The sequence below is a fragment of the Pipistrellus hanaki genome (assembly GCF_964339955.1).
Source record: "Pipistrellus hanaki genome assembly, chromosome: 14".
NCBI lineage: Eukaryota > Metazoa > Chordata > Mammalia > Chiroptera > Vespertilionidae > Pipistrellus > Pipistrellus hanaki.
Window position 1 is genome coordinate 37,944,581 of NC_140516.1, and position 14,825 is coordinate 37,959,405.

General features: G+C 44.5%; 1 protein-coding gene across 15 annotated transcripts in view; it reads right to left on the reverse strand.

The window, feature by feature from the left end:
- The window catches only part of SEC31B (SEC31 homolog B, COPII coat complex component), a 30,680-nt gene that overhangs the window by 11,162 nt on the left and 4,693 nt on the right, over window positions 1–14,825 (reverse strand). For 9 of the 15 annotated variants that reach the window (XR_014796771.1, XM_084903643.1, XM_084903644.1 and 6 more), the window contains 9 exons: window positions 8,409–8,604; window positions 8,118–8,213; window positions 7,136–7,279; window positions 6,673–6,815; window positions 5,744–5,843; window positions 5,469–5,630; window positions 4,801–4,935; window positions 2,035–2,265; window positions 12–86 (listed from right to left, as the gene is read on the reverse strand). Coding sequence is in view for 14 of the 15 variants with exons in the window: in XM_084903643.1 (XP_084759769.1) it covers window positions 12–86; window positions 2,035–2,265; window positions 4,801–4,935; window positions 5,469–5,630; window positions 5,744–5,843; window positions 6,673–6,815; window positions 7,136–7,279; window positions 8,118–8,213; window positions 8,409–8,604 (1,282 nt within the window). In the remaining variant the exon portion in view is untranslated. Of the gene's footprint in view, window positions 1–11; window positions 87–2,034; window positions 2,266–4,800; window positions 4,936–5,468; window positions 5,631–5,743; window positions 5,844–6,672; window positions 6,816–7,135; window positions 7,280–8,117; window positions 8,214–8,408; window positions 8,605–14,711; window positions 14,784–14,825 lie in introns of those variants that run through there. The other 6 variants (XM_084903646.1, XM_084903639.1, XM_084903638.1 and 3 more) reach the window with 5 other exon arrangements.

Below are 14,825 nucleotides of genomic sequence, written 5' to 3' on the forward strand. Positions count from 1 at the left end.
AAGCAGCTTACCTTCTTCTGAAGCTCATCTTTACTGTATCCTAATAGCTTTAGAAATTGCATTCTGGAGTCTTGCCCCAAGGTCACCTAAGGAACCACAGGACACAGAAGTTTCCATTATATAAATGTAAATAACCCTCTCCTGCTAAAATTGGACATCTGTGCCAGTGTATCCTCAAATATAGTTCTTTGTACTAGCAGCAGTGCCGCTAAGGCCAACACCATCTCTCCCTTTTTGTCTCCTCGGTTTTGATTTCTGCTGGGCTGAAGGCATAGTGTTAACAGAACCTTTTTCCTCTTTCCTTTTTCCTTTTTCCAGAAAACTGAACCTTCAGTTAACTTCCTACATTTGTTACTTTGGTAACCTGATAATAGTAAAATAAGAGCTATATTTCTAGGCAACATTGCTTGTAATTGGTAAATTGCATTTGGACTGGAATTATATAGACTATAAATAATCATTGTGGGTACCATGTTCTAGGCTTCAGCGATTTCAAGGACTCTTGTAACTGAATAGATCCCTTGCAGAGATTCTAGAAGCCATACTTTTGGAGTTCGTACAAGAGATATAGGCTCTTGAGGGCTTGAGACTTCTAAGCAAGGACAACTTACATACCTGCCTGGTGTACATCTTAAGTCCTTGCACCTGTGCTACCTTCTGGGGAGCTGAAGAGAACTCTGCACTGCTGCATGGATGCTGCAAGAACGGATCCAGGAGGGAACACCTGATGCTGCCCAGCTGTCAGGCTGTGGTTTCTATCTTAATCTTTATGAGGAGATGATACCAAGTGATTCTTCTGGGTCTAAATGTCAGGCTGAGAAGACTCCTGCTCGAAGGTGCATGGATATAGTAAAGGTGATGGATATAGTCAGTTTCCCCACTCAGTGTTCCAGACACTGAGGGCCAAGCCTTCCTGAAGCCATACACTAACCTGGGTTCCTTCATTGATCCTATACTGAATCATGAATTCTGACTACCATTTTTTTCATAGCCTCTCAAGGCCCCTCCTTCTTCCATGCTCTTCCCTTGGAAATGCTCATCTGCACTCAGCTTCAGGACCATTCTGTTGGATAGCTCTTGGGTAGCTTTTCAACCAGTCTCCCCTCTGTCCTATGGACACCGCTGCCTGAGTAAATAGAGGCTGAACTGATCACTCCCTCTATTCTCTTTCCCATCCCACCATTCCAGGAGCTATTATCTGTATCCTGCTTATAACAAAGCTCCCTTTCTCTTTTCTTTCCACATGTTTTCTAGCTTCACTCTATAGTTGATGATCTTTCTCAAATCCCGTTCTCCCTCCCAGATTCTGGGTATCTACCTTAATTAAGTTCTATGTCTGAAGCACAGATCCCACATCCTCCTCAGATCCCCTGGGACAAAGCCCTGTCCTTACTGCATTCTTCTCTACAGTCCCAAACATCTGAATAACCCTCTCACGGTCTGGCCAGGTATTTATCTTTCTTTCGTTAGCCCTCTCCTCTCACTTGCTCACTTCCTTCAATCTATAGTACTCCTCCTGGTGCCATAAACAACTTGAAGTTAAAGCAGTACTGTAATTGAAGCCATGCCTCCAGAGTAGACCAGGACTTGAGCTCTGAGTCCAACCACAATGATTTGCCTTGGGTTACTTGAAACAAACTCAAAGCCTTCTTATAATGATATATCCTTTCAGCTAATCTTTCCTTCTTTTCCCTTCCCATCTTTTCCCTTCATATCATCTTATCTGCCCTTTGGCATGGCCCTGTGGAAGTCTTCACCTCAGCTCCAGTAAAGTATCCAGGACAGGAGCAATGGCAGTAAAAAGGGCAAATGTCACTTGTACCCCTCACCTTTCCTAGTGCAAATCATTTTTGAGCCTCTCCCTGGTAAAGGGTGAAGATTTTGTGTCCGGAGGGTGGGTGTCATGTAGGAAAAAAACCTATTAGGAGTCAGGGCCTCTGAAATCTGGGTCACAGTGTGGTTATGCATCTCCTGGTGTTGCAGTACCCAGCTTTGGGGAAGCACCGCTGAGCATCCAGCCTTCAGGCTTCCTACCTTCAGGAACTGCCAGAGCATCTTTTCGCTTTGCACTGACTCTCGCTGGATCTTGTTCTGACAATAATTGAGGAGATTTCCTGATCTCAGGGCCTCCTGCAGCTCAGCTGATCGCATCAGGAATTCGGATTCTGTGGTGACTTGACTGATGAAGACTAGGCGAAGGCAAGGCTGTGGCACCTGATGGGCAGGGGTGCTGGGAAGGCCAAAAGTGACCAGCTTCCCCCCAAACTGTGAGGAAAAGCAAGAAAGGTAATGGTCATGCCTTTGAGCTAAAAATTAACACCAAGTCAGGATCACACGACAGGCCTATTCTGGTCATCCCTAGGATAGGAAATCAATGATAAGGAAACTCTTGGGGATGGAATAGAATCAGGATTTAATGGCAAATGTGCCCCCATATCAAAACCAGCTCTGCATTTTTAGTACCATCAGCTTAAAACTTCAGCACATGGTACTCATCTTCTCCTCAGCTGTCCTGGCACCACGCTTCTCCCAGTCACCTGGACCAAACACCTCGGCATCATCAGTCTTTATGTAACAACAGCCCAGCAACAACAAAGCCTTACCTCTTCTTGTTCAGTGTCTCTTGTAAAGGTCCCTCTGTCCCATTCCCAGTGCTAGCACACCAGAATAGGTTACTAGCCTCTAGGCTTTTCCTTCCTCCGATCCAAGCATTAGCCTACAACCCTGTATCTGTTGCTATTCATGGGTTTGTAACGGTTTCATACAGCCACAGGAGAGACCTGAAGCTGCTCTGCTCATTGTACACAAAATCCTTCAAAACCATGGCCAGACCTGCCTCTGCAGCAGCTCTCTCCCTGCTCCTTTACATGTGACTGCGCCACATCCCCCAAGTCCCCTTCCTGCTCTGTGCCCTCACTCGCCACAACACCTCAACCTGAACATCCTTCTCACCAAATTAGGTACTTTATATAAAGCACTTGGCATAAATACAAAGCCTAGTAAAGGCCCTTTACTCTAACAGTTCTCCTACTTGGTTCCATATTAAAATGACCTGGGGAGCTGTTCAGAGTTGCCAGGCTCTCCCCCAAACAATAAAATCAGAATCTCTGGGGGTGGGACCAGGCATCAGTATTTTTAAATTCTTCGGGTTATTCCAATTACAGTCAAGGCTGACAACTACTTTATTCCCTAACCATTCACTACTTCCCTTCCTCCGATCCCCTCCTTAATGAACATTCCCAGGCAGATTCCTCTCTTGACTCCTACAACACAAAATCTATACTTTGATTAGTGCTAAACAAAACCATCTGAATTTGGACTGGTATAGTACTGAAGAGTTTACAAAGTGCTTACATATATTTTTATTTGAGCTTCATCACTATCCCTGTGTTACAGATAAGAACACTGAAGTCCTGAGTGAAGTGACCTGCCCAAGGTTACACAGCTGATAAGCAACAGATCGATAATAATTCAGGTCTCATGACCTAAGAATCCTTCACTTCACTGCCTCTTGAGTGTGTTGGTCTTACCTCCCTAACAAAACTGTTGGCTCTGAAAACAAGAGCTTCTACTCTTATCCCCCTGTTTTTAATTCAAGCCTAGTATTTAAAGCATTGGGCCAGCTGTTTTAGGGCCTTGCTACTCCTCAGACCAGCAGCAAGGGCATCACCTTGGGAAACTGTTGGAAAATCAGAATCTTTGCCCCAACCCCAGACTGAATGAATCAGAATTAGAATTTTAATAAGAGCCCCAGATGATTTATATGCACATTAAAGTTTGAGAAGCACTGCTTTAGGAATAAAAATGAAGAAGATGTGGTTCCTATCCATTAGGGGTCTATTAGTAGGGTCCTAAGACATGCATCTACGTAAGTTTAGTACAGTTAGAATGTATCATTACAGGACTATAAATCTGTGAGATTACAGAAGTGGGGTTAAGTTTGACGAGGGTTAAAGATGGGCCTCCCAAAGGGGGTGGTATTTAAGTGAGGGACCTTGAAAGGCTGTACCAGGATTCAGTAGCCTGAGAGAGAAGCTGAAGAATGGGGTACAGGTAGAGGCAGCAGAGTTGGGGAATTATTCGTGGGACATAAGAGAGTCATATTTATTTGGACCATAGAGAACACATAAGAATAAGAGATGGGGCCGAAACCGGTTTGGCTCAGCGGTAGAGCGTTGGTCTGCGGACTGAAGGGTCCCAGGTTCGATTCCGGTCAAGGGCATGTACGTTGGTTGCAGGCACATCCCCAGTAGGGGGTGTGCAAGAGGCAGCTGATCGATGTTTCTCTCTCATCGACGTTTCTGGCTCTCTATCTCTCTCCCTTCCTCTCTGTGAAAAATCAATAACATATATTAAATTAAAAAAAAAGAATAAGAGATGGGAATAAAAACTGGAAGGGTAAATGGGGCTCTGTGTACACTTGGCTTTGAGCCAATAAGGTAATGGGGGTCAAAGGTCAAGGGTTTTGAGCAGAGGAGTGACAGGATGAATTTTTTTCTTCTTCTTTCCTGCTTTGTATGTTAGCCCTTGCATAGCTGGACTCACTACCAGTACAGACACATAAAGATCAGATAAAATGGCATCTCAGGCAGTTCTCCACAACCAGGAGGTCTAAAGCAATCAATTCCTTTTATACAGGACTGACAGCAAGCAGGTGAAGGGGCAGAAAGGGGAGCTTGAGCAGTAGCGGGACCTACTCTGAGACACAGGTTGATGGAAAAAGTATCTCCATGCTGGCCACACGGTAGGCTTCACAAGCCCTCACACACACAACCTCGCACAGACACACACTACGCTTACAGCAAATGAAACGCCTGCTGGCCTTCTCATCCACTTGGGGGCTTTTTTCAGAGGAGGTATCAATGATGCATGAGTCACTTGCTCTGGCATCTGCAATGGCGGGAGAGTCTGGCCTTTGCTGAAGGAGGAAGAGATCTGGGGGCAAAAGGACACCCGCATCACCAGCCTGAAAGGGCCTACCAGGAACTCCACCTACAAACTCCATTTTGGGAGAAATCCTTGAGATACTTAATCTAGCCCGCAAAGACGAGACTTCCGTATTCTATAATAATAGTGATTGTGGGATTCCCATGAAGTAGGCTTTTGGGAAGCCTACTGGTTGTAAGGTATACAGAGGAATGTGACACAAAATGGATATGTAGGAGCCAGGGAGGTAAGACAGTTCATAGTTCCAAAATGATGTCCCAGCATGAGGTCCAATGTCCCTGAAATACCACCGGGAACGTCCAAGAACAAAAGTGAAGGTGAAGGTCTCTTTTGTATTGTGGCAGGACTGACTTCCTCCCGGGAAGATGGACACTGGAGCAAAAGTACAGCCCTCCCAAACCCAGGGCCCTGCCCTCCTTCTCTTCAACATCCCCACTTCTCCCCAGGCCATATGTCCTGCTCTCTCCCCACAGAGAGAGACAACCCCTTCCCTCCAGCATTGTCCACTAAGCCCTTCAAACCTTGTCAACCTGTCTCATCTGCTGGACTTCCCAGCTCCTACCCATCACAGAGTACAAACGGATCCAGCCGTCAAAGGAGGCAGCAGAGAATACTGGAGGGTTCCGAGGGCACCACTGCACATCAAAGCACCAGCTGCTCTGTGTGGGTAGCTTATATGCCACCTAATATGAGGGAACACAGCATCAGGGAAACCCTGACATAGATAAGGCAGCCCAGAATGCGTCTCCCCATCTCACCTCCCAATCCCAGAACGCCCACAGAAGGACCAGCCTACCTCGCTGCTCACGAGGTTCCAGCACAAGACCTGGTTGTCCTTGGCACTACTGAGCAGCAGCTCAGCATCAGCCTGGCTCCATGACACTGACAAGATGCCCCTAAAAAGGAAGGAGGAACAAGCATTGGCCGAAATCCTACTATGAATAGGGTACTTTATGTATCTCTGATAAATCTCATCCCTACAAAATGAGCAGCCTGATTTTATTTTACAAATGAGAGAAGAAAAAAAAAACAGGGTTTTTTTGTTTTTTGTTTTTAATTAAGGAATTTTCAGCAGCCAAGCAGCCAGAATCCAAGTCAATTCTAAGAGCCTATGCTCTGTGCACAGTATCACTCTGCCTTCCACAGATCATGCAGGATGGCTTTCTTCTTTTCCCTGACTGTAGAGCAGGGGCTATGAACCAGCATGAATCGGAGAAGCACCCATCCTATAGGTGCTTTTTAGCTCAGGAGGGCAGTGAGGCCTAACCCTCAAGAGTTCCCAAGGAGGTATAAAGGCAACATGGCCTTTTACACTAGTTACAAAGAACAGACTGTGGGGCTGCCATCTCTGCTCTGGGCCCTAGAAATCAGCTTCAGAGGCAGGCCTGTGTGCAGGAGAAGGCAACCTCGTCACTAAAGAAATGAACATTACCAGATGGGAGCCTGGGGACTCTCCTAGGGGGCTAAACACTGGCTCCAATATTTCTCATTTCCCTATCTCCACTCCCATCTCTAGAAGTCAGATGGCATCTCAGGCTCTTTTCCATGACCTCTGGGTCTAAAGGAACTCTTCTTGGTTGGGGCTGGAGCTAGGACTGGGTGACTGTGTGTTCACTGGGATGGCTCTGAAGACAGGGAGGATGTTTGGTAGCTAAAGCTACCTCTTACTCAGGTCATTATGCCCCAGCTCTCCACCAAGGATGCAGATGAAGTTTGAGATACTACCTGCTATGGCTCTCCAGCACCTTCAGGGGCGAGGAGGCGAAGCGCAAGTCCCACAACTGAATTACTGGGAGACGATCGTCTTCTGAGCAGAGCACCAACTGAGTGGCTATGTCTGGGTGCCAGGCCAGGCCTGAGCAGTTCATCTGCGAACAAAGCAGACTCCAATGGGTAGCATAACCTGCCCATTCTAGTGTGAACCTTTTCCGGCCAATTGGGATGGGACCACTCCGAGGACAGGTTTTGTGTCCCTTCTAGGTGACTGAGAACTCCACAGCCATCAGGAAATAAGTGATGACCATGAATAAGTAAGGACCCTTAGAAGAGCCCATTATCAGGTCTGTTTAGGTCCCTAAGCTTTCACTGTCAATAGGAAATCCACATGTGTAACAGTTGCAAACAGCTGCAATGACCACATCTGAGAGAGAAGCCACAGCCCAAGCCTACATTTTGTTTCATGACTCACCCTGCTGCTGTGATCACTGACTTTGATGATAGGTTCATTCTTCCTCAGATCCCACACCACTGCCTTGCCGCTGGGGTGAGCAGAAGACAAAATGTGTTGAACTTGCCGGTTCCAAGAGAGTGCCTTGATGTCTTCTGGGGGCTGCTGAGGCAGGAGGGGGGTAGCAGGTAAAGGACAACTTGCTATCCGCCCAACCAAAAGGCAATTGCTGTTCCACTGCTCCCAACCACCCACAGAAAGCCTAATTAATGGTAGATATGGGGCTACGCAAACCAAGACCGTCTCAGGGAGCTGGATTGAATTTTCCAGAGTGAGACAATGGTGGGCACACTTGGGTTTCACTCCTATCCCAAGGTGCTCCTGAGAGGATAGAGTCAAGATTTTAAAATAACTCTTAGGGATAGAAGGAGGAAGTGAGCAAGGAAGGGGAACATAAACACCCAAGATTCCCAGAGATAGCAAGGCAAGAAAAAAAAAAAGCCATTGCTACTTTTAGGGCACAGGTGCTATCAAATTCATCCTTAACTTACCTCACGCAACTGTAAGCATAAGCCAAGAAGCAAAAAGACAGGCCCAGCCATAGACTGACAGATAAGTGCACTGAGAGACAGAATACATGAGATCCCCAACTGCATGGGAAAACCAGATACAGAGACAAGGCTGACCCTACCCACAAAAGGACCAGGGTATATCTGGAAGTCCCCTTGCACCAAGCCTGCTTAACCTTGCCTAAGCTATACAATGTCTTCTCTCAATGTCTTACTCCAACCCCAAGACAGTTAATGATCACAAACCAAACGCACACATACACTCCCCTCCCTCCAGCCCTGTTAAATATGGCTGGTAGCACACTGTGGAGCTTTATTGCCCTCCAGTGGTAAAGCCTAAAATCTCCTATGCTCTGGCTGCCTCCAAGAATCCAAGACTCTTCCCGGGGAAAGTCAGCTGCACACTGTACGCAGCAGCCCCAGAGCCTCCTCACCTGTGACTTGGATCCTGGGGTCATGGGCACACTCAGGTTATTCAAATCCCAAATGAAGATTTCAGAGTCACTCGCCCCCGAGGCCAGGATGTTGCCCTATACAAAGAACAGGTCTTTGAAGAGATGGGAGGAGGAGAGGGGGAAAGAGACCCATATATGAGGCTTCTAAAACCTCCCCCAAAACAGCCTGGGAAGGGTTCAGAGTTACAGACTGGAAGTCTTAAGTGAATGCTTCCATTCAGAGCTACTGCTTGAGGGCTTGGCCATGTCTGACCAAATGGAATGTAGTACCTGAAAAGGGTTAAAGTCTAGGGCTCTGACAGCCCCCGAGTGCTTCTGTGTCTGGGCAATCACAGGCTCCTTTCCTGAGGATAGGATGTGGGTCACATTGTACAGTGTGAGCATGCCGTTGTCCCCGCCGCCTGCGATAACCCCGGGGCCTTCCAGGTTCCCATTGCCAGAGCTCCCCCAGACCAGCTTGTGAAACCTACAGAGAGGAGGAACAAGCATCAGCACCAGTTCAGGTCCATATCAGCAAGCAGCTCTGCCAGACTCTGCCATTATGCAGGCGTTCCCACCCCTGGCTGGGGCCTGCCTGTCTTCCTCATATCCCAGACCCAGAAGGAATGCCTCCTCTGGCGGGTCCTGCCCTTTCTCTGGAAAATATTCCCTCTACGTTACACTAGAAGCCAGGAAGCCACTGCCTCAGAGTTCTGTGGGGATATATATATTTTTTATTATATATATTAAATAGTTAATATTAAATAGGCCTAATGATAAATACTTCAAATAGATCATTTCACCTTATCCTCACAACTCAAATAACAACTAATATTTATTGAGTACTTCCTATGTACCAGGCACTGTCTTAAGTGCTTTATATGTATTAACTGATTGAATATTCAACAACTCCATAAGGTGTTATTATTGATTCTACTTTCAATTGCGTAAACTGAGGCCAGAGAAGTTATGAAACTTCTGCATGTACAGCTAGTATTTTATCCCCATTTTACACCTAGAAAGTAGCAGAACCAAGGTTCAAAGTCAAGCCCATTTTATTTTAATGCCTGAGATCTATACTGTCTCTTGTTTGGAGGAAGACCAAACTTTTCTGTCCCTGACTAGAAGCAAATTCCCTCCAGTGGTCGGCAAACTCATTAGTCAACAGAGCGGCAAACCATAGCTCACAGACCACTGCCCTAGACTAAGAATTGATTCACCGCTTCCCTTTCAAACTGGATGTGAGAAAAAAACCAAGGATTTCATGCCTTTCCCGTGCGGCTAGCTCACTGAAGCATTGTATGGCTGCCATGGGCCAGCCTTAGAGACACAGAAGCATGGAGAATAAACACAACTTCTGGGAAGCACTTTTCTGGTTTCCTGAGGATGCTTCTAACAAGATACTGCCAGTGACTTACCAAAAAAAAAAGGGGGGGGGGGGATGGACCCTGGATACCTTGCAGACAGGTGCAGATCTTCTGCAAAGCCCCTAACGCAGGCATGTGAAACCCCTCAAAGCTTCCTAAGTGGCCTGTCCATTTCCCAGCTGCTAGCCAAGGATATTTCCACAGCCCTTCTGAGAAATCAGATTTCACACTGAATGGTGTCCTAAGATCCCTCACTGAATGCTCCCTCACCTTAGGAACAGTCAGCAAAGAAAGTGAGTGGGATGACCAGGCAGGAACCTGTTTGGCCAGTCATAAGAGCATAGCCAACCTGCCAGAAGTGAAGAGCTGAGCACCTGAAGCAAAACAGAGCTATGATAACAGTAGAGTGGTTACCAGAGGGGAAGGGAATGGGGAGAAGATAAAGAGGGTAAAGGATCAAATTATATGGTGACAGGAGACTAGACTGGGTGGTGAGCACACAGTGCAATATACAGATGATATATTATTAATATATGTCACCCCAACAGATTGGAAAGCAAACAAACAAACAAAAATCAGAGGTGGCACAAATGGTGGTCTAAAGCTACTGTCAGAAAGGCTATACTTTCTAAGGTTGTCTGATCTTAATAGGGCAGAAGAGTGTGCTTTACTAGTATGCTGGGGCTAGAGGCATTCTGGGGCTAGAGATCAGTGTAGCAGTGGGCAAGTCAACAGAGTGACTAGAGAAGCCCATAACAGGTCACACAGGAACCAGAGGGGGGTGTGGTAGTGAAAAACTCACATGGGATGGTAGAAGAGGTACAGTGACAAGTAGAAGGTACCAGAGACCTCAAGGTGTGGGGGGTCACCAAAGGGTTTGAGAAGAGGACCCAGTTCCTCTACAGTGGCCGAAATGCAGACAAAATGATTTTCTTTCTGTAAGCATGCAGACAGATGGACAGATGGTACATTCTATTTTGTTAGCCTCTTAATGAGCGAGGGTGAAGCTGGAGACTGAATGGGACGTGATGGAGAACACTTGGGATGATTCAAGCAAGGACAGGGATTGATCAATAAGCTCAAGGAGTGTATCTTAGCTCTTCTCTACAAATGGACAGAGTACAAGAGACAGCTGTGTGTGTGTGTGTAGAAAGAGAGCACATGCGAGCATGTGAGCAAATGTGACAAAATGTTAACAACCGATGAACTAAGTGAAGGTACACAAGTGTTTACTGTATTAATCTGCAACTTGTCTATGTTAGAATATTTCTTTTAAAAAAGGTAAAATAAAAAGATGGGCTTGGCCTGAAAATAGAAACTAAAAGATTTAAAGGGAAGGTTTAGGAAGAAAAGTGTGCATGGGAAGGTAGGAAAACATAAGAATAGAAGTGTAATTCTCTGCTAAAGTGGTTCCCAGGAAAATGATGGCAACAATGGAGACATTAGGACATCACAGAATAATAAGTGGCACCTAAACATAGATTCTTTGATTCTTATTCAGACCTTATGAAGCAGAATTTTCAGAGATAGGACTTCGAACCTACGTTTTCAGTAAGACCCTCCAGATAATTTTAACCAGCGGCCGGGGTTGAGGTTGAGAACGACTGTACCAGATGCACACCAGCCTAGAACAATCAGGGAAGACAATGAACTTCATAAAGATAGAGCCAGCCCTAACAACCAGCTCATTGCTATGCTTCTAGTGAAAAGCAAAACACAGGGCTGAAGAGGATAAACTGAAGCATGTGAAAGCAGAACGTCACACCAGATAAGCTCCTCTGAGGCCAAGTTTTAGTGATTAAGAATATGTGCTGTATAAATTATTGCTATGATTTATGTACTTTATTTTTGTTTTGGAGTTTGCATTTTATTTGCTTAGAAATGTTTCTTTTGAAAAATCTCAGCCTTGCAAAAATCGGTTTGGCTCAGTGGATAGAGCGTCGGCCTGCGGACTGAGGGGTCCCAGGTTCGATTTGGGTCCCAGGTTCGATTTGGGTCGAGGGCATGTAGCTTGGTTGCGGGCACATCCCCAGTAGGGGGTGTGCAAGAGGCAGCTAATCGATGTCTCTCATCGATATTTCTAACTCTCTATCCTTCTCTCTTCCTCTCTGTAAAAAATCAATAAAATATATATATTTTTTAAATCAATAAAAAAATATTTTTTTAAATAAAAAAATAAAATCTCAGCTTTGTGCAAGTGAACTAGAGTGAAAATGAGTTTGTCCACATCCAGTCCAAAATAGCTGAAGAACTCCAAGTTTCCTTAAAAAGTCAATCTGAGTGTTAAAGGCAGTGCTCCAAACTAGAGAAGGAAGACAGTGGAGTGGAGCAATGGCTGTCTGAGAAAAATAACTACTTTTCTGAATGCATTGATTGTGACAGCCTATTACGTGCCTACCGTGTTTACCCGAAAATAAGACATCCTCCGAAAATAAGACCTAGCGCATGGAAAGATAAGACATTCCCTGAAAATAAGACCTATTGCAACTGTAGGAGAAAAAATTAATATAAGACACTGTCTTATTTTCGGGGAAACAGGGTACTATACATCCTAGATTTACAGCGGAGAAAACAGGGCCAGCGAACTTAAATAACATATTCAAGAGGATAGTAGATGGCAAAACTGGGATTTGAACCCAGGTATGTCCAACAGCAAAGCATATGCTCTCTCTATTCTGTGATCTTGTATCTTCAAGAGAGAAGGCAAGTCTTAGAAACTGGAAAACTAAGAGAAGTACACAAAGTGGTCTTTTCTGCTTTGTGTTGTCCCTTACACAGGCGCCGAAAGAGAGATCAAAATGCTCCCAAAGAAGAGAGAACTGAGGTGGAAGCACTGGGAGATAGATCACCTGCTTTCTCCATTGAAGAGGCTGGGTCATACACAGATTACGGAGGCCTCTCAAGAGATCTAGAACCTCAGAGCAGACAGAGGTAGAAAGCAGATCGCACACTGGCCTCTGACATCATTCAGCCAAAGCAGCTATGTCTTCAGTTCAAAAATCAATACATAAAAAATGTATTATTCTCCCAGAAACCTTTCCTCTTGAGTGAGATTCATCTAACCAAACATCGCTTGCTTCAGTGCACATGCTAATCCACATTGATTCTGATTGCATCCAGTGACATTTATCAGTCTATTTATAGCTTGAGGTTGTCCCTTATCTACATCAATAGCAGTATTTCAGAACACTTCTCTTCAGTCAGATGTTTCTAAATGGATATTTCTCTGATGCATCATGGATTGAGGAGAAGGGGATTTTCAGGATTCAAATGTGGTTGAGGCATGGGCCTGGTAAACAGGGCAGGCAAAGGAAAGGAGAAGATTTTGAAAAGTATGTGTTTAGTTAATAATGAATAGACATAAGGAGGAGTTTTTAAAAAGGTTGGAGGGAGGAAGGAGACTAAGTCAAAAAACAAAACAAAACACAAGACCTGAATTTTGAGCTCAGCAGGTCATCTTGTGAAGCCTTTATACATAAGTGAGGAAACCTGAGACCACTGACAGCTCTATTTGCCCAAACACACACAGCTCTTTATTAAGGCTGCAACCCAACACAACTGTGCTTTCCACTAAACCAGAGGGCACCAACCGGTGGTCTGTGAGGTCCGAGGGATTGGCGACTGCTGCACTAAACCAGGCAGATGACACAAAGGAAAAGAAAGAAGAAAGCATAAAGCAAAGGATGTGTAGCTCTCTATCTACCCTAATCATCTTGGTCAATAGTTTGTGAGACTGACTTTTGAGTAAGTGACCTAACCCAGGCTGGAACAGAAAGAAGAGGGTGTCTTAGGTTTATGTTGTCTAACATGACTTCTTCAGAAAGGTCCTAACAGGACTGTGTCAAAGGTAATCCCTTAGGTCTTTGGGAATGAGAACCAATCTTTGGAAACAATTATAGTGCAATTGACTGTACTATTTATGTTGGTTATAGCCCACAGATCCCTGCAGGGTGGAGCAGGACATGAGGTAAAGTTCATAATGCCCACGTTCAGTACCAACATTTCAAAAAGGGTCCCTTCAACCTAGTTTGCTGCAAAACAAACAGACCATCACCCTTGAAAAGCTCTTACACTAACTGAAGACTAATATAACTGAAGTGGTAGATAGAATGCTCAGTTTGATAACCCAGGAATTGCTTATTTCACTCATTCATTCAACAAATATTTATTAAGCACCTAATGCCAAGCATTGTTCTAGGTGCTAGAGATACAGCAGTGAATAAAACATACAAAAATCTCTGCCCACATGGATCTTTGGATTCAATTTCAAGGTTTCCTAAGCAATTATACTGCCCCTCTTTTAGGAACTCTAGATTTAAGGAGCCACAACTGTGCTTAAACTGCTGCTTGGCCTGTCAAGAATAAGACCCCTTACCCACTGCACCTTTTCTTACCTCCAGGAATATAAACATTATTGAATTAGCTCACCCCTACCAGGGGCCCTTTCTGAAATGCTTGCTTACAGGCTAAGAATATCTCATCATTATTGGTAAACCCTCTAGTGCCTGCTCTTCAAAAGATACAAATACTGGCAATACAAAGATATATAAAAAACTGCAAAATACAGATACTGTCATAAAGTGATACAGGGATTCAAGAAAAAGGAAACAATAACTAATCTTCATTATTAGATTAAACCATGAAAATAAAGAAGAGGGCACCCCTTTCTAAACATCTTAACTAATCTCTCAGATGGACCCAAAAATTCACAAGAGGATGGAACACTGTATTCTAAACTGGGATGGATGGGCAAGGTAATTCTCTGGGCTGTAAGAAAAAGATTTATATTTTTAATATAAGAAATGATATAAATTACCCTTTTAAAAATTACACTTTAGTAATAGTACAATAGTAAGTGTATATTATTTATATTAAATGTATAATTTTATATTGAATGACTTGAATATAGTAATTCACATTTTTCCAATGGTACAAAAATGTGGAGACCACAGCTTCATACTGTAAGCTTCATCTTTACAAAACCTATAGTAAAAGAGCAATTTAATAATGGAAAGAAGGTAGGCTGTGGAATTAAACAGGTGGACACTTAAACCCTAGCTTCTCAGATTTTTGGTTCCCTCCTAGGTGAAATGGGAATTATGTTATTTATTGCTCAGGTTCATTTTGAGGAATGAATAAGATATACAGAGGCCCTTGCATGGTGCCTGGCATGTATGCATGTGCTCACTGAATGCTAGTTAAGTGAGTGCCAGCCCTCTAAGCTTACCAGAGCCATGAAATCTATGAGTCCCAGTGGGTCCCTGACAGCAGCGAGGAGAGCTTCATTCGTTCTCCTCCCCTGGGCAGAAGACGGGGATATTGTGTAAGGTATTTATCTTCA